This window comes from Armigeres subalbatus, chromosome 3, assembly GCF_024139115.2.
Source record: "Armigeres subalbatus isolate Guangzhou_Male chromosome 3, GZ_Asu_2, whole genome shotgun sequence".
Lineage (NCBI taxonomy): Eukaryota > Metazoa > Arthropoda > Insecta > Diptera > Culicidae > Armigeres > Armigeres subalbatus.
Window position 1 is genome coordinate 272,730,953 of NC_085141.1, and position 23,824 is coordinate 272,754,776.

The 23,824-nt window shown below is 42.3% G+C and overlaps 1 protein-coding gene across 3 annotated transcripts in view; it reads left to right on the forward strand.

Moving 5' to 3' along the window:
- Positions 1 to 23,824, forward strand: part of LOC134224344 (leucine-rich repeat neuronal protein 2-like) — a 474,531-nt gene that overhangs the window by 434,628 nt on the left and 16,079 nt on the right. For all 3 annotated transcript variants that reach the window (XM_062703672.1, XM_062703671.1, XM_062703674.1), the window contains 2 exons: positions 10,445 to 11,530; positions 17,446 to 17,606. In XM_062703672.1, coding sequence (XP_062559656.1) covers positions 10,649 to 11,530; positions 17,446 to 17,606 — 1,043 coding nt within the window. In that variant the 5' untranslated portion in view covers positions 10,445 to 10,648. The remainder of the gene's footprint in view (positions 1 to 10,444; positions 11,531 to 17,445; positions 17,607 to 23,824) is intronic.

Genomic DNA, 23,824 nt, shown 5'->3' on the forward strand with positions numbered 1-23,824 from the left:
ATAAATTTCCCCATACTAATTTGCATGCAAACTTGAAACGGCTTGTGCTAAATCAGTTTTAATCCAAATGAGCTCAAATTTTCAGAGGACACTCAGAATATGGTAAAGAATCAGATGAGCACTGTGGAGCAAAATCGATTTTTTGAACCACCCTAATACATACTCATGCAATCACATTTAAATAAAACCTTTCGATTAATAGCTGAGGAAATGCTAATAAAATACGTTGAAGTGTATTGATAACTTGAAAAGTAGGCTAAGTTCCAGTGGGAATGAAAAAGAAAAATATGACTTTATGGATTTCTCCTGGATGGCTTTGTCATACAAATTTTTGTGTAAAATCACGCTAGATCATCGTAAATTTACTTTTCGATCGATTTGATATTAAGAACTGAACTCAAGGACAGTTTAGAATGTCGTAGATGCTCAATGAATTCCGTAAAGTTACGAAATCCGGTGAAGTTTTTCCAACTAATAAGAATAACGGGGACGTAGCAGATCTTCTTCTTGATCGATTTGAATATTAAGAACTGAACTCAAGGACAGTTTGGAGTATCGTAGATGTTCAACAAATTCTGTAATCTATAATTAGGATAGTTTGATCACCGCGTGACTTTATCGAAATAAATTTATATTGGCTTTTCGGTGAGAATTATACTACTCGAAGCGAAAAGAATTATACTACTCGAAGCGTTTGACACCGCACTTGCACTTCTCAATCGAATCTGCATTTTCATTATTTTCTTCTACTCCCTTTCGCTTCGAGTAGTATAATTATCACCGAAAAATCCCAAAAAAATAATTTCGATAGCTCTGTAATCTGTCTATAATTGTGTATCGAAGTCCCGTGGAGCTATTCCAACTCATAAAAGTAGTGAGGACATCGTAGATCTTTTTGTTGGTTGTTTTGAATATTTAGAAATGAACTCAAGGACAGTTTGGAGTGTCCCAGATGTCCAATGAATTCTGTATTGTGTCTATAATGACGTATCTGGTCCCGTGAAGCTGGGGAAGAGTCGTTCGGCCGAAACCCATTCGGTCGAAAGCCATTTGGCCGAATGCCACTAGGCCGAAAGTTGTTTGGCCGAACAGATCATTAGGCCGAAAGTCATTTGGCCGAAAAGGTCATTAGGCTGAAAGGGTCATTAGGCCGAAAAGGTCATTAGGCTGAAAGTCATTTGGCCGAATGGGGTCGCTTGACCGAAAGGGTCATTTTTTCCGAAAGGGACATTTGACCGAAAGAGCCGTTTGGCCGAAAAGGTCGTTTGGCCGAAAGGGTCATTAGGCCGAAAGGGTCATTAGGCCGAAAGGGTCGTTTGGCCGGAAGAGTCGTTTGGCCGAAAGGGTCATTTGGCCAAAAGGGTCATTTGGCCGAAAGGGTCCTTAGCCATGCGGTAAGATGCGCGGCTACATAGAAATACCATGCTGAGGGTTGCTAGGTTTGATTCCCGGTGCTGGTAGTTTTAGCCTCATGATATACAGTTGCAGAAATGGTAACTTGGATTAGAAACCTCGCAGTTAATAACTGCTGCGAGGCGGCGACAATGTCCCAGTCGTGGATATAATCCCAAGTAACATTTTAAGTTTTATACCGCTCTTGAAGACCATAATTCAGCCTACAAGACTGTTATAAAACCAGTATAAAACCAAAATGTTACTAGGGATGCCAACGAGGAAGAAGAAGAAGAAGGTCATTTAGCCGGAAGGTTCATCTGGCCGGAATGGTCGTTTGGCCGCATTAGGCCAAATAGGACATTCGGCGAAAAAGACATAAGGCCGAATAGGTCATTTGAAAAGTGAGAAGTTATGAGTAAGAAAAGAGACGCCTCACTTCTCACTCCTCATTTTTCACTTCTCACTGTAAAAAACATAAGAGCGCGAAGTGAGTAGTGAGACGTCTCACTACTCTCTTCGCGCTTCCTACTGTTTACAGCAAGAAGTGAGAAATGAGGAGTGAAAAGTGAGACATTTCTCTTTTTACTCATAATCTTACTCTTCTCGCTGTAAAAAGTGAGTAGTGCGAAGTCTCACTACTCACTTCATCATTCTCACTTTTGACATCGTGAAGTGAGAAATGAGGAGTGAGACGTCTCACTTATTATTCCTAATTTCCCACTTTTCAAATGATCTATTCGGCCAAATGTCCTATTCAGTCAAATAACCCTTTCAGCCTAATGACCCTTTCGGCCTAATGACCCTTTCGGCCTAATTACCCTTTCGGTTGAATAACATTTTCGGCCAAATGACCCTTTCGGCCAAATGACCATTTCGGCCTAATGACCCTTTCGACGGAACGACCCTCTCGGCCAAATGATCCTTTCGGCCAAACGACCTATTCGGCCAAATGACTCATTCGCCCAAACGACCTTTTCGGCTTAATGACCCTTTCGGCCAAATGACACATTCAGCCAAATAACTCATGACTCATTCTGTCTGATGACCCTTTCGGCCAAACGACCCTTTCGACCAAATGACTCATTCGGCTAAACCAGCGGTTCTCAACCTGGGGTACATGTACCCCCGGGGGTACCTTCACCGGGCTCAGGGGGTACCTCGGACAGAAATGCATAATGGCGGATATATTACAATTTATTGATAAAATTTTGATATATGTATATTTTTTTATTTCAAGAAGGTCGGAAACCTCTTTTCAAGTGATTCGAAAGCCTACATTCAAGAAGCCCGGAAACCTCCTTTCAAGAGGCCTGGAAGCCTTCTTTCAAACAGCTGGAAATCTTCCTTTCAAGAAGCCCGAAAGCCTCCTTTCAAAAGGCTCGGATGCCTCCTTTTAAAATGTTCGAAAACCTCCTTTCAAGAGGCTCGGAAGCCTCCTTTCAAGAGGCTCGGAAGCCTCCTTTCAAGAGGCTCGGAAGCCCCCTTTCAAGAGGCTTGGAAGCCTCCTTTCAAGAGGCTTGGAAGCCTCCTTTCAAGAGGCTTGGAAGCCTCCTTTCAAGAGGCTCGGAAGCCTCCTTTCAAGAGGCCCGGAAGTCTCCTTTCAAGAGGCTCAGGCCTCCTTTCAAGAGGCTGGAAGCCTCCTTTCAAGAGGCTCAGAAGCCTCCTTTCAAGAGGCCCAGCCTCCTTTCAAGAGGCTCAGGCGTCCTTTCAAGAGGCACGGAAGCCTCCTTTCAAGAGGCTCAGGCCTCCTTTCAAGAGCTCAGAAGCCTCCTTTCGAGAAGCTCGGAAGCCTCCTTTCAAGAGGCCCAGAAGCCTCCTTTCAAGAAGCTAAGAAGCCTCCTTTCAAGAGGCTCAGGCCTCCTTTCAAGAGGCTCAGGCCTCCTTTCAAGAGGCCTGGAAGCCTCCTTTCAAGAGGCCTGAAGCCTCCTTTCAAGAGGCTCAGGCCTCCTTTCAAGAGGCTCAGGCCTCCTTTCAAGAGGCTCAGAAGCCTCCTTTCAAGAGGCTCAGGCCTCCTTTCAAGAGGCTCAGAAGCCTCCTTTCAAGAGGCTCAGAGCCTCCTTTCAAGAAGCTCAAGCCTCCTTTCAAGAGGCCTCAAGCCTCCTTTCAAGAGGCCTGGAAGCCTCCTTTCAAGAGGCTCAGGAAGCCTCCTTCAAGTGGCTCAGAGCCTCCTTTCAAGAGGCTCAGGAAGCCTCCTTTCAAGAGGCCTGGAAGCCTCCTTTCAAGAGGCTCAGAGCCTCCTTTCAAGAGGCCTCCAGCCTCCTTTCAAGTGGCTCAGAAGCCTCCTTTCAAGAGGCTCAAGCCTCCTTTCAAGAGGCTCAAGCCTCCTTTCAAGAGGCCTCAGCCTCCTTTCAAGAGGCTCAGAAGCCTCCTTTCAAGAGGCCTCAAGCCTCCTTTCAAGAGGCCTCAGAAGCCTCCTTTCAAGAGGCTCAGAAGCCTCCTTTCAAGAGGCTCGGAAGCCTCCTTTCAAGAGGCTCGGAAGCCTCCTTTCAAGAGGCTCGGAAGCCTCCTTTCAAGAGGCTCGGAAGCCTCCTTTCAAGAGGCTCGGAAGCCTCCTTTCAAGAGGCTCGGAAGCCTCCTTTCAAGAGGCTCGGAAGCAAGGGGTGTCTCACCGTTAACAATCGCAGCGAATTTGAATCGAAATAAATTCGATTTAAAGCGAATGGCATTCATAGCTACTACTTGATCAATTTTGCAACACACCTTCTGCGGCACTGAACTGTATTTGTAGTCCAAGCAAGCGTGGATTTTATAAGTTACCAATGACATCAAGTTGTTTATTTTTCCAATAACAAGAAAATGGACATGATTTCTGATTTTATATTTTTTACATTATGTAATAATATATTCATTGTTTATCATTTCAGATTGTAAAGTGTAAACTAATTCTTGCCGAGATGATTTACAAGGAAAACAGCTGAAAATATCTTTAATTGCGTTCAGCATTATTAACAAGAACTAATCTGTTGTGGCCCGGTTGTCTACAAATTTATTATTCTATTGACCTCGAGCTTGGATTTGAATAATTACAGCACAAATTTCATAATCGTCATCCTGTAAAAGACTTTATTAATATGCTCTGATCCCATGTAGAATTACTTTGATGTTCAAAACCCTTATTAGGTACACGAGGATATGTTGTTCATTTCTGGGCTTCTGCACTTAGTTTCTTAGTTCTACAACGGAAGAAATGCGTATAAAGTGGGATGTGATAGCTGGCCTCATAGCTTAGACTTAGATTGAGGTTTAGATTTATTCACTAAGCCCAAGAAATTAGAAAAGTTTCGTCTATTGGAATTCGTCTGAAATTAGGGATAACATCTAAATCATATACATATGTGCAACATCTACTTTCATGAAGTGGGAGAGTATCTAGCTTCCTGCCTCTTCGCGCGAAGCTTCTTGATATGCAACTCAAGCTAAAACACGGGCCCCAAAAGGAGCTAAAGTCTTATTACTGTTACAATGGTGTAACTATCTAGGACTATAACTCTAACTAAGGGTTAGCAATGAGCATGTTTTCTCTGCTTACTGTAATTTAATACTTGTTTACTGTCACTGTCATCATTCGATTTGACAGATGGTTCATACGTTACGTTGCTAAAATCAGCAGTTGGTCTTATAACCAAACTCAATTGACATCGAAATAAAGTCGCTTTGGTTACTTCGTTAATTTCTGCAGATAAATTCAATTTAATCTATGTGAGACACCCCTTGCTCGGAGGCCTCCTTTCAAGAGGCTCGGAAACCTCCTTTCAAGAGGCTCGGAAGCCTCCTTTCAAGAGGCTCGGAAGCCTCCTTTCAAGAGGCTCGGAAGCCTCCTTTCAAGAGGCTCGGAAGCCTCCTTTCAAGAGGCTCGGAAGCCTCCTTTCAAGAGGCTCGAAGCCCCCTTTCAAGAGGCCTCAAGCCTCCTTTCAAGAGGCTCGGAAGCCTCCTTTCAAGAGGCTCAGAGCCTCCTTTCAAGAGGCTCAGAAGCCTCCTTTCAAGAGGCTCAGAAGCCTCCTTTCAAGAGGCCTGGAAGCCTCCTTTCAAGAGGCCTGGAAGCCTCCTTTCAAGAGGCTCAGAAGCCTCCTTTCAAGAGGCTCAGAAGCCTCCTTTCAAGAGGCCTCAAGCCTCCTTTCAAGAGGCTCAGGAAGCCTCCTTTCAAGAGGCCTGAAGCCTCCTTTCAAGAGGCCTGGAAGCCTCCTTTCAAGAGGCTCGGAAGCCTCCTTTCAAGAGGCCCGAAAGCCTCCTTTCAAAAGGCCAGTAACCCTCCTTTCAATCGGCTCTGCAGCCTCCTTTCAACAGACTCGGAATCCTCCTTTCAAAATGCCCGGAAGCCTCCTTTCAAGAGGCTCGGAAGCCTCCTTCAAGAGGCTCGGAAGCCTCCTTTCAAGAGGCCCGGAAGCCTCCTTTCAAGAGGCCCGGAAGCCTCCTTTCAAGAGGCCCGGAAGCCTCCTTTCAAGAGGCCCGGAAGCCTCCTTTCAAGAGGCCCGGAAGCCTCCTTTCAAGAGGCCCGGAAGCCTCCTTTCAAGAGGCCCGGAAGCCTCCTTTCAAGAGGCCCGGAAGCCTCCTTTCAAGAGGCCCGGAAGCCTCCTTTCAAGAGGCTCGGAAGCCTCCTTTCAAGAGGCTCGGAAGCCTCCTTTCAAGAGGTCCGGAAGCCTCCTTTCAAGAGGCTCGGAAGCCTCCTTTCAAGAGGCTCGGAAGCCTCCTTTCAAGAGGCCCAGAAGCCTCGTTTCGAGAAGCCTGGAAGAAGCCTGGAAGAAGCCTGGAGCTCGGAATAATCAAAACTTCAGCCAGCTTTATGGAGAGTCATGTATACTGTTGATTTACAGTTCCATTTTCCGAATGGTCGGGGTTTAGCCAAAACACACCAAGCGCCAATGAAAAATTACTCATTTTGTTTGCATAAGTTTTCCTGTAGCAGATCCAATTGATTACAACTCTTATTGGATATCCTTCCACCTTATAACTGAGGATATCCAACAACAAATGTACGAATGAATTGATATGAACAAAGTGACCATTGCGGCCTATTGACCCTTTCGGCCAAACGATCTTTCGGCTAAATAACCCATTCGGCCAAATGACTTTCGGCCAGATGGGTTTCGGCCTGATGGTTTGTTCGGCATAGTGGCATTCGGCCAAATGGCTTTCGGCTAAATGGGTTTCGGCCAAACGACCCTTGCTCGTCTATAACGGTGTAACAAAGCACCATGGAGCTATCGCAACTCATAGAAGTAGTGGGGACATCGTAGATCTCTTGTTTAACGATTTGAATATTAAGATGTTACTTCAAGGACAGTTTGGAGCGTCGTAGATATTGAGATAGATCTATTATATCGCTGGACAGGCAAAGGATTTTATCATAACGCATGTCGGATTTGAGTTTTTAACCAGAATATGGTAAAGTATGGTGTTTATTCCTCAGATCATCAAAATCACAACTCAAGCATAATTTGGATGCTCTAGATCATCCTAATGAATGCATGTATCCTGACCTATTCATTATTTCCTGAATGAACTCAATTTTGAACATTTTTTGCTGAAGAAAGCTAGGCTTCATCTCTCAAAACCGATTTTTACTAGCTGATTTCCCTCTTGGGTCATATATGACCCATCCGTATTGAAAAGATTAAACGAGGTGTCATCTTCCTGTTGACTGCGCTCGCAACCATTTTCACTAGTCTCAAAAACTGGGTACAATGAACTATGAAGCACACACATATTTTCCAGGGGTGCGCATTTTGTTTAAGTTGATTTTTTTTTATCGATTCTAAGACGTACAGAGCACCTCTCGCGCTCAAAATATTTCAGATAATTTAATACCCACTGAGAGCTTTTGCGAACAACACTCGTGCTCAAAATAGATCAGCGATTTTGAATACTAACTGAGCACTTTTGCGAGTTTCACTCGCGCTCGAACTGTTTTAGCGATGTAGATACGCGCTGAGCACTTATGTGAGCACCACTCGCGCTCAAAATATTTTAGCGATTTTATCACACACTGAGCACTTATGCAAGCATCACTCGCGAATAAAAAATTTCAGGGACTTTTAAGGTGATTATTCAACAAAGCCACAAATCGATCATATTGAAAACCATGTGCTTTTTGACAAAAATTTTCAAGAGCACGAGTTGAGAGAACAACAACGCACATATGGGATGAAACAACGGCAGATCATTTACTCAATTATGCTGAACAATCGACTTCAATTTCAGAACTAAATAAACATTATTACTCTAGACTTGGGCTATTGAAAATGGGAGTAGAAAACCATGAGGTGAATTTGAAATTTACCACACCATAATCACCTTAGTACACACTGAGCACTTTTGCTATCATCGCCGGGTTTCCGCCATTGTGCGTTGTCACCCATAGCAACACTCGTTACCTGAGACGAGACTTGCAAAGTCGCTGCTTCTTTTCCCTTCTTTTGACACTTCTTCTTCTTTTCATTACAGTTGACCATCGAGTTTCAACTCTTTCCTTGACTGTTTCACCCAAGCTCCGGGTTGACCCTCCTGAGCACAATAAAAGTGTATCCAATTCGCAAATTAGTAAATTCAGTTTAATAAAAAAAATCATAACTGATTAATATCTAAAAAAAGCTAACCGGATGATTTGGAATACTCGTTAAAGTGAAAAAGTCTTCGTAAAACAAAAATCATGCGGAATATTTTATTTGGAATATCAATACTTTCACACAAAAAGCTGCTGCCTGTATCTAACAGTTCGTGACAGCAGTTGACTTGACTGGCAGCAGATGAAGTTACATTTTTTCCTCTTTGCAAGTGCCGTCCCAGCTCGTTACCATACAAAACTGCAGCACGCTGATTGTGCAACATAGCAATTCCAAACCGTACTAGATTGTAGGGCTTATTTGGGACTTGCAATTCATATAGTTAATGATTAATAATTGTAACAGCAATTGAATACTACAGTGATATCACAAGATAAATCTCGAAGTACTTTGTCTGACGCTGCTAAAATCGCTACCAAATGGGTATGATTATAATAGCTTCAAAGACTGTATCATAATAGTTACTAAACCGCGGTTAGTGTAAACTCGCCCGCTTCGGAACGAAACTTAAACTCGACTCCTCGAACCTCCTAAAAATCTACTAGGGTTACTGCTCCTGGACTTCATCTCATAGCTCCGATATTCATCCCTCGAAAATCAAAGCAATGAAAAGGTATTTGATTTGTTTCTTATGTTTGTGATTTTTTACAGCAGTTCGCACGCATGTTAGCAAAAAGAAGTGACGAATTGGATGCCTTTTTTGTTTCGGGATGAGATAAATATATGTTCAGTGAGGTGGAAAACGGGGATGATATGGGGCCCTCGTTAGCCATGGAGGGTGGCTGGGTTCGATTCCTGGTTCCGGTCTAGGCAATTTTCGGATTGGAAATTGTCTCGACTTCCCTTGGCATAAAAGTATCATCGTGTTAGCCTCATGATATACGAATGCGAAAATGGTAACTTGGTTTAGAAATCTCGCAGTTAATAATTGTAGAAGTGCTTGATGAACACTAAGCTGCGAGACGGCTCTGTCCCAGTGTGGGGATGTAATGCCAATAAAAAGAAGAAGAAGAAGAAGAAATGGAAAACGGAGCGGTTCCCAATGGAGCAGTTTCAATATTTTTCCCAGTGCATCAGCATACAAAAAGAATTACACTTTTCGTATGCTGTTGCTGGCCACTGTGACCAACGCAGCAAATAATATGCCTCGGTCAAAAAACCTAAACCGTCGCTAGCATCCCACCGCGTCAGACAAAGTGCTTCGATTTTTATCTTGTGATCATCACATCAAATTATGAGACATTGCATCTCATTCACCCCCTTGAGTTTGAGCTTATATTAAAGATTATGCTCAAATGTTTGTGCAGGAAAAAAAATACTCATCAAAAAGATCTCCTCAAAGAACCTCGTGAAACTGATACGACGGGTGATGAAGGATCTCAAGGCCGTTCATCGTCTTACCCTACATTGGCGATGCCAAAGGTTCGGATTAGTATCGTATCTTTTTCTTCGATCCATCCTTTCAATCGAGCTCATATGTGTGCGAAACTGGGCGCCTTCTATTTGAAAGTCGATTGCTTTAATTAGCAGTTCCATTTTTTGTTTTCAAATTATTCTTGCTTTTATTTAATATCTTCAGTATCACTTTAATACAATCTAATTTATTCAATAACTTCAGTATTATTTTTATACAATCGGGTACTACCACAACCCCGCTCACCTCTACTCTCTTCTTTGATTGTTATTTGAGTATATAACAATCGCTAAAGAAAACTTTTAATTATCATCAGACATCAGAATTAGAACCTTGGGTGAGTCACGACCTTTTTAAAAACATCACAAACCAAAGGTGTTGTTTTTGTTTTTTGAAATTTATTACTTTACAGACTTTTCCGGCCTCGGTTGTTGAATATCCACGAACATTTATTTTATAAAATTGAGTCAGCGTGAGAAATCGTAGATCAGCGGCGTGATAGTTTCTTGTCAAAGGCTAGCTTATGCTGAAAAGTCTCCGGTGGCGCAAACCTCTTTTGGGTTCGATCCTGCTGCCTTTATGTGCACTTAGTGAACGAAAAAGGCAACGATTTTTTTAATTTTGGACAGTCTTTTCTGATGCGCTTTGTACGGTTATCATTTCAATCAAGTATCATGATCTTCCCTTAAAATAAACTTTCTCTATGACCATCGCGTCGACGAGTTAATCAAATCGTATTTCCCACCAAAGCCAACACCTACGAAACCCAATGAATAATCATAAAAAATCACGCTTCAATAAGCTTTCGGAATCAAGATTCGGTCCGCTGCTGACGTGAACCCGAATTTGCCTTTTAATTAAAACCATAAACCCGCCGACTTTATTCGACATCCGCCACTCAAAGTCACACTTCCCGCCCGCACATCCTTATCATATCTTAATAATCAACACTCAAATGAAAGAATCATCCAAACATGATACAATCTCTCGTCCCGTCCCGTCCCGTCGTCACGCGGCTCTGATGATGATTTTCATTTCTCTTTTTCTCTTCACTCTTGACACCGTTTCGTTCCAGATGCTCGCCGAAATCAGCCGTCGTACCTAATTGAATCCAACACTTCGAACCGCCCCCACCAACGCGTGGTGCGCACGACGCAAACCGAGCTCCGGCCAGGCAGCGGAAACTTCAAGACGGAACACCATTTATCTCCCCCGAAGTGTCCACAGCGAAGCGACCGTGCGGTGGGACAACGACGGCAGATAAGTTGACAACAGAGCCATGACAGTGTCATCGTCACCTCGGTTCCCCAGGGCAACGGCGGCTGCTGCGTCGGTGGCGACGACGACGACGGCGCTGACAGCCGTTTGTCCCCCACGATGGACGGGTCGACGTTGGCTTGCCGGCACGCTGCTGGTGCTGCTGATTTGCATACCGAGGCAGATAATTGGATTCTGTCCGTCACTGTGTACCTGCGAGGCCGATCGCAATCTTCGGACATCTTGTATCAACGCGTCCCTCGAGGTCGTTCCGATTCAGCTGAACCCGGACGTGCGACACATCAATCTCAGCTCCAACGCAATTACCAATGTGCACTTCACTCTCGGATTCTACTATCAGCTGGAGGTGCTGGACATCTCCTACAACCGGCTCGATACGCTGGGCTCGAAGAATTTCGAAGCGCAGGAGAAGCTGCGGGTGCTCAATTTGAGCGAAAACGTCCTCACCAATCTGTCCAAGGACACCTTCCGGGGTCTCAAAAAGCTGGAAATTCTCAAACTGAACGACAACCGGATAGAGAAGATTCATCCAACGGCGTTTCACGGGTTGTTGAATTTGCTGGAACTGGATCTGAGCAATAATCAGATAGTTAGCTTCGACGAGGATGTGCTGAAGCCTCTGGCAACGCTCGAGAGGCTTTCCTTAGAGAATAATCAAATACTAGAAGTGCCATTCGATACGAATTTAGAATATCTGCGATCATTGAGGTTTTTGGACCTGTCGGTTAATCTGATTGAATTGGTCGGCAATGACAGTTTAGAGTCGTTGCGGGAGCTGAGAACACTGAAACTGGATGGCAACGTGCTGACGGAACTAGACCAGGGTGCATTCAACGGGTTGAGTGCACTGAAACATTTGGATCTGGCCGATAACAATTTGACGGTGAGTATTGAAACTATGCTTCACATCAATCAAAGCTTAAAAATAGAGGATATCGTATTTTGAAAATCGAATATGTTCCCTGAAATTTAATTATATACGCCAAAATTGTTTTAAAAACAGATTTTTCTAGAATTTCTTAGAATTATTTTTGAATTTCTTTGGAGAGAATAGTGAATTTCTTTGGATATTCTGATAAGTTTCCGGAAATTCCTTCGTAAATTCCTGTAAAAAAATCTTCTGAAATTCCTTTGTAAAATCTTTCCACGAAGCAATTTCCTTTGGAAACTAGTTCGAGATTCCTCATAATATTCCTTCTAAAATTCAATGCAGGAATCTTGAGAACAAATTTAAAATTCATTCGGAAATTTCTTCACGAATCCTTTTAGGAATTCCTTCAGTACCTACAACACTTGGGGAAATTGTTTTAGGAATACCTTCGGAAATTTCTATAGGAGAAATCCTTCCGAAATTTCTTTAGGAATTCCTTTGGAAATTCCTTAAGGAATTTATTTGGAAATCGATTTAGGAATTTCTTCGGAATATATTTTAAGAATTCTGCCATTACTTTCTAAATATATCCTTTTGGAACCTCTTGGAAGAAAATTCCTTTGAATTTTTCCTCAGGAATTACTTTCGAAAATTCTTTTAGGAAATTCTTCGGTCATTCCTCCGGATGTTTTTAGCAACTCTTACAGAAATTTCTTCAGACCTTCGGAGATTCCTTTTAAAATTTCTTTGTAATTTAATTTGAACATTCTTTCGGAAATCTCTTCACAAAATCCTTTAGAAATTCTTTTAGTAATCCTTCGTGAATTTCCTTTAATTTGCAAATCCCTTCGAATCAAAATGTAAATCCCTTCTTCCATAAATCCTCACCAATTTTCTTCAGGAAATAATTCGAAATTTACGTTAGTATCCACTCCGAAAATTATTTTAGCATATCCTATTTCAATCTTCCATAAATTCAGCATTGTTCTACCAAAGGAATTTCTGGGGAAATAAACAAAGGCATTTTGAGACGTTTTACGAAAGAATCCATGGAGGGTTTTCTGGATAAATTTTCAAATGTATTTCAGAAGGAATTTCCGAAGAACAACATGAATAGTTGTTGAACACGAATTTTTAACGAATTTCTGAAGAAATTGTTGTAGGAATGCAAGAAAGAATCTCCAATGCAATTCGTTCAGGTACATCTGAAGGCATTCCTTTGTGAATTCTGTCAGAAATTTCTCCGGTATTTCTTTAATAAATACGGACAGTAGTAAAACAAAACCTTGTTTTGAAACAGGTTTTAAGACTTGCCAAAAAAAAAACAAAAATGTCGGAATTACAGTCCATGCATCCATCATACTTCTTCGGATATTCTCAAGAACTCCTTATGAAATTTACTTTAAGGTTGCTTTGGAGATTTCTCTAGTACTCATAGCCAGATGTTAATTCATAAATTAATTTAAAAGTTCATTCGAAAAATCATCTAGAAATTTTTTTCGTAAAAATAGCCTCAAAAATTAAATCGGTTAGTCAACCAGAAACTATTTCAGACATAGACTCACAAATTCCTCCAGGAACTCAATCGTAAATTTCTTCTCTCTTCTTAAGGGATATCTTCTAAAATCCTAGAAATACCTTCAAAAATTCCTTCAGTGATGCTTTCGAAAATTTCTAAAGAAATTTTCGAAGGAACTCCTGAAGGAATTTCCGAAATTTTATTTATTTTATTTATATTAAATTTCTTTCAGTGATTCTTTCGGCAAACTCTCAGGAAATTACTTCGAAGATAGATCCTCAAATTCTTTTAGAAATGCATCAAGACATTTCTTCAAAATTCCTTATCGTATAGTAATATTTAACCGTTTTTCTCGCAACAAGTTTCATTCGACAGGGGACAAAGCCTTGTTGATCACTATTGAATTTGATAACGATCGACCGTTGCGTTTAAATGTTATTGGTGTTTTGATTTAATGCGAGAAAGGCAGCATCACCACTCGGTGAATTAAAATGTTTTTTTTTTTTAGAAATTGCTGAAGCAATTATTTCAGGAATTTCTCAAAGAAATTCTTCCAGTTTTTCAACCCTTTCAGGACGGATGGGTCATATGCCCAGCGTTTCAGATTGGCCGTGTAAAATCACAGAAGAGAGCTACGTCCTCGCTTTCTTCAGCAAAGTTGTCCATCAGGATGTTGGCTTTGCAGAAAAAAAAATCGGAGGTCGAGTGTGACTATACGAAGCTCGGAAGCCTCCTTTCAAGAGGCTCGAAAGCCTCTTTTCAAGAGGCTCGGAAGCCTCCTTTCAAGCTCGGAAGCCTCCTTTCAAGAGGCTCGGAAGCCTCCTTTCAAAAGGCTCGGAAGCCTCCTTTCAAAAGGCTCGGAAGCCTCCTTTCAAGAGGCTCGGAAGCCTCCTTTCAAGAGGCTCGGAAGCCTCCTTTCAAGAGGCTCGGAAGCCTCCTTTCAAGAGGCTCGGAAGCCTCCTTTCAAGAGGCTCAGGCCTCCTTTCAAGAGGCTCAGAAGCCTCCTTTCAAGAGGCTAGGAAGCCTCCTTTCAAGAGGCTCAGGCCTCCTTTCAAGAGGCTCAGAAGCCTCCTTTCAAGAGGCTCAGGAAGCCTCCTTCAAGAGGCTCAGAAGCCTCCTTCAAGAGGCTCAGGCCTCCTTTCAAGAGGCTCAAGCCTCCTTTCAAGAGGCTCGGAAGCCTCCTTTCAAGAGGCTCAGAAGCCTCCTTTCAAGAGGCTCAAGCCTCCTTCAAGAGGCTCAGAAGCCTCCTTTCAAGAGGCCTCAAAGCCTCCTTCAAGAGGCCTGGAAGCCTCCTTTCAAGAAGCTCGGAAGCCTCCTTTCAGAGGCTCAGAAGCCTTCTTTCAAGAGGCTCAGACGCCTCCTTTCAAGAAAGCTCAGACGCCTCCTTTCAAGAAAAGGCTCAGACGCCTCCCTTTCAAGAGGCCTGGACGCCTCCTTTCAAGAGGCCTGGACGCCTCCTTTCAAGAAGGCTCAGACGCCTCCTTTCAAGAGGCCTGGACGCCTCCTTTCAAGAGGCCTCAGACGCCTCCTTTCAAGAGGCCTGGACGCCTCCTTTCAAGAGGCTCAGACGCCTCCTTTCAAGAGGCCTCAGACGCCTCCTTTCAAGAGGCTCAGACGCCTCCTTTCAAGAGGCCTGGACGCCTCCTTTCAAGAGGCTCAGACGCCTCCTTTCAAGAGGCCTGGAAGCCTCCTTCAAGAGGCCTGAAGCCTCCTTTCAAGAGGCCTGGAAGCCTCCTTTCAAGAGGCTCAGACGCCTCCTTTCAAGAGGCTCAGACGCCTCCTTTCAAGAGGCCTCAGACGCCTCCTTTCAAGAGGCTCAGACGCCTCCTTTCAAGAGGCCTCAGACGCCTCCTTTCAAGAGGCCTCAGACGCCTCCTTTCAAGAGGCTCAGACGCCTCCTTTCAAGAGGCTCAGACGCCTCCTTTCAAGAGGCTCAGACGCCTCCTTTCAAGAGGCCTCAGACGCCTCCTTTCAAGAGGCCTGGACGCCTCCTTTCAAGAGGCCTCAGACGCCTCCTTTCAAGAGGCCTCAGACGCCTCCTTTCAAGAAGGCTCAGACGCCTCCTTTCAAGAGGCTCAGACGCCTCCTTTCAAGAGGCCTGACGCCTCCTTTCAAGAGGCCTGGACGCCTTTTTTTAATAGGCTCAGAAGCCTCCTTTCAAGAGGCCTCAGACGCCTCCTTTCAAGAGGCTCAGACGCCTCCTTTCAAGAGGCCTGGATGCCTCCTTCAAGAGGCCTGGAAGCCTCCTTTCAAGAGGCTCAGCCTCCTTTCAATAGGCTCAGACGCCTCCTTTCAATAGGCTCAGACGCCTCCTTTCAAGAGGCTCAGACGCCTCCTTTCAAGAGGCTCAGACGCCTCCTTCAAGAGGCTCAGACGCCTCCTTTCAAGAGGCTCAGACGCCTCCTTTCAAGAGGCTCAGACGCCTCCTTTCAAGAGGCCTGGACGCCTCCTTTCAAGAGGCCTGGACGCCTCCTTTCAAGAGGCTCAGACGCCTCCTTTCAAGAGGCTTGGAAGCCTCCTTTCAAGAGGCTCGGAAGCCTCCTTTCAAGAGGCTTGGAAGCCTCCTTTCAAGAGGCTCGGACGCCTCCTTTCAAGAGGCTCGGACGCCTCCTTTCAAGAGGCTCGGACGCCTCCTTTCAAGAGGCTCGGACGCCTCCTTTCAAGAGGCTCGGACGCCTCCTTTCAAGAGGCTCGGACACCTTCTTTCAAGAGGCTGGAATTCTCCTTTCAAGAGGCTTGGACGCCTTCTTTCAAGAGGCTTGGACGCCTTCTTTCAAGAGGCTTGGTCGCCTCCTTTTAAGAGGCTTGGAAGGAGTGAATTTCTGGAGGAGTTCACAAAAGAATTTCTGAAGGATATTCTAGAACATATTCTGGAGAAATTATGTTATTAATTTCCGAAGAAATTTTCAAAGTTTTCTAAGAATAGCTTTTTTGAATTATTAAAGAAATGTTTTGAAGCATTTCCAAAGGAATATCTGGGGGAAGGGTCATTTGGCCCAATCCATTCGGCCGAAGTCCATTTGGCCGAATGCCACTAGGCCGAACAAACCGTTAGGCTGAAACCCATCTGGCCGAAAGTTCTTTTCGACCATATGACCAATTTGGCCAAATGTCCTATTCGGCCAAACAACCCTTTTGGCCAAATGACCCTCTCGGCCGAATGACCCTTCAGCCTAATGACACTTTCAGCCTAATAACACCTTCGGCCTAATGACTTTTTCGGCCGAATGACCCTTTCGGCCAATTGACCCTTTCGGCCAAATAACCCTTTCGGCCAAATGACCCTTTCGGCCAAATTGCCCTTTCGGCCTAATGACCCTTTCGACCTAATGACCCTTTCGGCCAAATGACCCTTTTGGCCTAATGACCCTTTCTTCCAAATGACTCTTTCGGCCAAGCGACCCTCTCGGCCTAATGACTCTTTCGGCCAATTGACCCTTTCGGCCAAATAACCCTTTCGGCCAAATGACCCTTCCGGCCAAATGACCCTTTTGGAAAAGGACCCATTCGGCCAAACCACTCTTTCGGCCAAACGACCCTTTCGATCAAACCACCCTTTCGGCCTAATGACCCTTTCTGCCAAATGTCCCTTTCGGCTAAATGACCCTTTCGGCCAAATGACTATTTCGGCGAAATGGTATATTCGCCCAAACATCTTTCGGCCTAGTGGCATTTGGCCAAATGGCTTTCGGCCGAATGGGCTTCGGCCAAATGACCCTTTCCTGAATTTCTGGATTTCTCTCCTAAGTAATTTCCGGAGGAATTCTTGGGGAAACTTAGGAATGTCGGAAATACTTTCAAGAATTTCTTTGTAAATTCCGTTAGAAACTCGTTCGGAGACGTTGAAATTGTATTTTATAGACGATGAAGTGCAATAAAAATTTCGTATTACAGTCGATTTTTTAAATCTCGATATTGAAGGGACCATCGAGATAAGGACAGATTGAAGAATGGAAGATACATTGGAGTGGGTACTTGATTGAAAAAAATCGTTGCTATGAAATACGACAACAAAACAAATGTCATTTATTATTGCCCAATGAGGGTCTAGTAGTCTAGAAATTTGATTATATCGACATAGGGAGAGTGAATCCTGAACAAAAGATCATAATAAAGAATATTTTAAAAATCTAATACTTGGCAAAACTCAAAAAACGAAAATGGGACTTTGGCAAGCCATTTCTTCTAGATACTTAATCGTGCGAAAGCTGGAATAATTAAAACGACAGGTACCCTTAAAAACACTAGTGATTAAATTCAGATTTGGATTCTGGTAGGCTTGTCCTTGAAAAATCATTGAAATAATTCAAATAATTGAGTAGAATATTTATTTTCAATTCCTCCATTTCTGATTGTCGCACCCAACCAAACGCATTATCACCTAATTCCCGATTCCTTTTTTCCGCAGGTCGTCCCAACGATACAGCTTTCGAAGCTCTACAATCTAACCACTCTTTCGCTGAGTGGCAACTCATTCAGCCACCTGCCAGCCGTATCGTTTCTGAACCTGTTTCACCTGCGGGAACTGCATTTGAACCGGCTGGATCGACTCGAACGCATTGACACTCGGTAAGTAACTTCTCCCGGGTTTGATCCCGAAAATATTTCACCGATTCCGCGTACCCAATATGTAGCCGAATTAATAGCATCACAAGCAACTGCAGAGGTGGTGGGGCGACATCGAGTCTCAAAGCAGAATTTTGGCACTATCCTGGCTTCTATCACGTATATGAATAATTAACCGGCAGAACGCGCTACAGCTTGTACGTCTCATACGAATTGATTAAATAATTATGACTTAATTCGACTGATGGCACCGACGCTGCTTTCGGAACACATGCTAAGTCGGAATAATGTGCTCTTTATATCGAGGCACGAGTGCCGAATGGTGGGGGGCTGTGGTTTATGTCGGAACAATTTTGCATACGACAATCCCTCGCTCAGGAAAGGCACTCCGAAGCCAAACTTCCCAGCGAGTGGTGCGGTATTGACTCATTCATTGATTTTAAGGGGCTGTGAATATGGCAGATCATCAAATTTTACTACAGTTCGGTTCGGTAGCAGATTGTTGCAGACTTTACTGCTGGAACTGGTGGAAGGAGGAATGGGAATGAAACGAGTCATTAAATCGTAACTACAATTTGAGCACTCTATCGGGCGCATCGGTTTTCGGAAGCCGAACACCAGTAACAGAATGTCATCAATTTTGTGCATCAATGTGGGATTACACCCCCTTTTATGCTGATCTCATCGTCATTCTTGTGGAACCACAATACATAGTTGACTGGTGCTAATGTCGTTCCACAGTTCAGCGAACGCGTACATCAAAGGATTGAACGGGAACTCGTGTGATTTATTACACGCCATTAAGTGGTGATATTTTTCAATGCAAATAGTCATTAAAACTCGAAATGGATCAATTTCATAACGATGAATGCCGCATTTTCGTGCTTTAACAACTTATCTTCAGACAACCAAGCCCTCCGTCGCAACAACAACAACAAAAACAGCAAGAATGAGGTAACGACAATGTTCGCTGCGATTGCAGGCACGTTCGGAATTCTTATGCGAGACTTCTTGTCTGCTACTGGAGGGTTTTTCCACCGTTCAATAGCCTGGGACATGCTCAGCGTTCATCTTCACTCAATAGCAAAGCCGAAGCTCCGCTGGTTGGAAGTTGTCGCAACCGGCAACGACTACTATTTCAGTCCATTGCTGTGATGCTGAATGAAGATATTTTCGTTCACAAGAGAAGGCTTGAATATTTCCATTCTATTTCTTTTTCATACGTTATGTAGCCAGGCTCCGGATATCCTATAGCTGGCGAATGCGGTGTAGACAGCAAAAGAAGCTCCTCGTAAAAAATGGAAATTGTTTATATAAATATGAAGGAATGACCGTCTAATAAAATAACTAATCATATTGAGCAAAGACTAGTTGAACAGAAATTTTGTTTAGACTAGTTGCGTCGTGACCTCCCGTTTGTCTGTGTAATTTTTATGAAAGATATGTAGATGCGACCTATCAACTTCGAAAAGATTATGGATTATATGACTAGACATAGACTAACTAACAGATGCTAATCTATGAATCGAAATTGATGTAGTTATTGGTTTTCAATAAGCAAATTTAGTTATAGGGGCCCTCGTTAGTCGTGCGGTAAGATGCGCGGCGACAAACAAGACCATGCTGAGGATGGCTGGGTTCTTTTTTTTTTGTTTTTTTAACTAATTTTATTTGCTAATTATCTAATACATGCATTCATCTCTTAGACTAGGTGTTCCGTGTTTTCTTAACACTATCATCCTTATTTGCTATGTTACGCTTTTAGTTATTATTAATACATTTCAATTGCCTCTGGCAGTTAGAATTTTTTCCTCTGGTTGAATTGAACCATGTAGGAATTACAATGTTTTCAACTTAAACTAAACTTAACCTATTTTATACTAAGGGTACAAGGAGTTAATCGTTGCAATAGAAGATTGCAACGACTTTTGTCTAAAATTGGAAATTATTTTACATTTGTTGCAATGTCTCAATATTAGAAATTCTATGAAGTTCATTGGTACTATACCACGGAGGCAACTTCAGAATCATTTTCAAAATTTTATTTTGTATCCTCTGGAGTGCCTTCTTTCTGGTATTGCAGCAACTAGCCCATATTGGCACAGCATACAACATGGCAGGTCTAAAAATTTGTTTGTAAATCAAAAGTTTGTTCTTAAGACAAAGTTTTGATTTTCTGTTTATAAGTGGATATAGGCACTTAATATATTTGTTACATTTGGCTTGAAGGCCTTCAATGTGATTTTTAAAAGTTAATTTTTGATGTAGCAGAAGTCCTAAATATTTAGCTTCGCTAGACCTATTAATTGGAACCCCATTCATAGTAACAATATGTCTGCTAGAAGGTTTCAAATAAGAAGCTCTCGGCTTATGTGGGAAAATTATAAGCTGAGTTTTGGAAGCATTCGGGGAAATTTTCCATTTTTGCAAGTAAGTGGAGAAAATATCCAAACTTTTTTGCAATCTACTACAAATGACACGAAGGCTTCGCCCTTTGGCTGAAAGGCCCGTGTCATCTGCAAACAAAGATTTTTGACACCCTGGTGGTAAATCAGGTAAGTCAGAAGTAAAATGTTATACAATATGGGCCCCAGTATGCTGCCTTGGGGACACCAGCCCTTACAGGTAATCTATCAGATTTAGTATTCTGATAGTTTACCTGCAGTGAGCGATCTGATAAATAATTTTGGATCAGTTTAATGATGTACAGAGGAAAATTAAAATTCATCAATTTTACAATCAAACCTTCATGCCAAACACTGTCAAATGCTTTCTCTTTATCAAGAAGAGCAACTCCAGTCGAATATCCTTCAGATTTGTTGAGCCGAATTAAGTTCGTAACTCTTAATAACTGATGAGTGGTTGAATGCCCATGGCGAAAACCAAATTGCTCATCAGCAAAAATAGAATTGTCATTAATATGAACCATCATTCTATTTAAAATAATCTTTTCAAACAGTTTGCTTATTGAAGAAAGCAAACTGATTGGGCGATAACTAGAAGCCTCAGCTGGATTTTTGTCCGGCTTCAAAATTGGAACAACTTTGGCGTTTTTCCATTTATCTGGAAAGTATGCCAATTGAAAACATTTGTTAAATAAATTAACCAAAAAGTAAGCATATGCGGTATTTCGAAAAATTTCGTTTCAGGTGGTTCGAAACGAAATTCCGCGGAATTTCGCGGAATTTTAGCATGGCGAAATCACATTTCTTGATTTCGTTTCGTTTCGTAAAATTACAAAAATTTCGCTAGAAAAAACTAGCTTCTAACGAAATTTAACGGAATTCCGCGGAATTTCGAAACAAATTTAAACTTAAACCATTCTTTATTTTATCAAAAATTTTGGCTGCGCCGCTGAACAAAATCGTTAAGTTGTTTTCAAAATTTTAGGTTATACAGTTTATTCTATTAACGCTTACTACATAACCCCATTCTTAGTCGACAAATACGTATGTAGTTTGCTTCTATAAAACGTCGTTAAAACGTTTTACTATTTGTATAATATTAATGCGGAATCGATCATGTTGCTGCTGGTCATGAGACGGCCGCTAGTCCAGGAGAACGCGTAGTGAAAAAATCTACCTCGCGTAGCAGAAATTTGTTTAACCAGTGTATAATCGATGTTGTAGACGCCAGCTAGTGTAGGAGAACGCGAAGTGACTGTCTACGAAGTGACAATGTCTACATCAAAGAACACAGAATTATTTAGTGCGGAATCGATCGTATTGTAGAAGTTTATTAAACGAAGCACATGTGTTGGATTGATTCGAAAAACAGTTTTCGTCTTCTTGTTTTCAAATAACTTTGTTTACAATAAATATTCAGTCGCTTACCCAGGAGCTTCACATGAATTTCCTTCTCTACTAACCAACGATTCCTTTCCCGTAGCGCTCACGGAGATGCAGAGCATTCCTCGGTCTTTTATAACAGCGGTTCTCAACCTGGGGTACATGTACCCCTGAGGGTACTTTCGCCGGGCCCAGGGGGTACCTCGGACGAACTGCTTAATGGCGGATGAATTACAATTTTAATCCAAACTTATTGATAAAGTTTTGTATTTTTTTATTTCTAAACTTTGTCTTGTACATAATACTCAGTGGTCCAAAATATGAGCCGTCGAACTGGTGGTCCAAAATACCTCCTTTATCCTATGCATGGCGATCAGTAAATCATGGCCTATTGAATCCTGTCCTACACAACCAGTACAATGGATAAAGAGATGTGGGACAAAACGTCAAAAGAGCAAAAGCTCGAATGAACAAATTTAAAAAATCTTCTATGCAATCTACCGGGTCAAAACAGTATGTTGAATAATATGTTAAGAATATGATTCTTAACTAAAATCTAGAGTCTACAGATTCGAAAGCCTTCATTTGAAAGACATGAAGATTTCGTCCCGAAAAGCTCAGTTGCTTCGTTGCAAGAGAATTGGAAGCATCCTTCTGCGCTTCTCGGAGGCCTCCTTCCAATAAGCTCGGAAGCCACCTTTCAAGTAACCCGGAAACATTATTATAAGATGTTCAAAAATTTCTTTTAAGAGGCCCGGGAGCCAAGCTGTTTTTCTAGAAATTTCCTTTTATTTCTGCTTATTTTAAAAGCCTCGGATCTTTTTATGGGGCTCGGAAGGGATGTTTAAACAGGATTTCGACAGCCTCATTTCAAAAGACTCGGAAGCCTACTCTCAAGAGGGTTGGAAGCCTCCTTTCTAGAGGCCCGGAAATCTTCTTTTGAGCCTTCTTTTTTAAACTTTCTTTTTTTTCTTTTCTCCTTCTTTTAAAAGGCTAGGAAAGCTCTTTTCAAAAGGCTCGGAAGGCCTCTTTCAAGAGGCTCGAAGCCCTCCCTTAAAGAGGGTCGGAGTTCTTTTTTCAAGATGCTTGGAGCCTCGAACCTTATCTCGAAAACCTCAGAAGCCTCCTTTCAAGAGGCTCGGAAGCCTCCTTTCAAGAGGCTCGGAAGCCTCCTTTCAAGAGACTCGGAAGCCTCCTTTCAAGAGACTCGGAAGCCTCCTTTCAAGAGACTCGGAAGCCTCTTTTCAAGAGGCTCGGAAGCTTTCTTTCAAGAGGCTCGGAAGCTTCCTTTCAAGAGGCTCGGAAGCCTCCTTTCAAGAGGCTCGGAAGCCTCCTTTCAAGAGGCTCGGAAGCCTCCTTTCAAGAGGCTCGGAAGCCTCCTTTCAAGTGGCTCGAAAGCCTCCTTTCAAGAGGCTCGGAAGCCTCCTTTCAAGAGGCTCGGAAGCCTCCTTTCAAGAGGCTCGGAAGCCTCCTTTCAAGAGGTTCTTGATGTAAGAACTTAATTTTAATTGGGAAATTTAAAAAAAAATGAAAATTACAGAAAAGTTTATGGAGAGCCATATATTCCGTTAGATTTCAGGTCCATTTTTGATATACTTCAAGCGCTAAGATTATTTTCATTAACAGCAAAAAAAAATCATAGGGGATACCTCAATTAATGCAAAAATTCGAAGGGTACCTCTCAAGAAAAAGGTTAAGAGCCGCTGTTTTATAACAATGAGTGTTAAACTAATTTTCCTCTTCTAAACCTAGATTGACTGTAAGGACGTGATTAGCATCGTTATTGGTCATGATTTGGAAACTCCGAAGCAAGTATACAATAAGAATAACTTTTTTGTATCCCTAGAATATTATTTAATTGGTGAGCTGTGCATATTTGCTGTTTTTCGGACAATCATGATTAGCAATTATGATGTGTACAGTTCATCAAGCTAAGCTCTTCTTTGACTATTTCCAAAATATGTAAGGAACATTGAAGATTTGTGGGCATTTCTAGATCTTCGCATAGAAATTGCAAAAAAAAATCCAGAACGGGTTGAAAGATTATTAAAATTGCTGAAAGTTCTTTACTTATGATTGCTTTTGGCTCATACTGACCATAACAGCTGACATAACAGATCTTTGTGTATTTTAGAAAGGTGCACAGGATTCTTCTAGTGAGCAAATTTATGCTATATATATGTGCACGAAAAATACGAAGGAATAAGTTTTGGCTGTTACGCCCTTTTCAAATATCAATTCTCAATCTGTGTATGTGCCTGGCAGATGTGGATACATAATTGAGTATCCCACTAAATAAAACAATAAATTTAAGCATTAATTTTCTGATTTTGAAGTAGCTCAATACTATAAAACCACGCTGGCAAGACAATATGAAGTATGTTCCAGCATAATTACATTATTCTTAAGTGAACTAAGGTTTTAAACGAAATT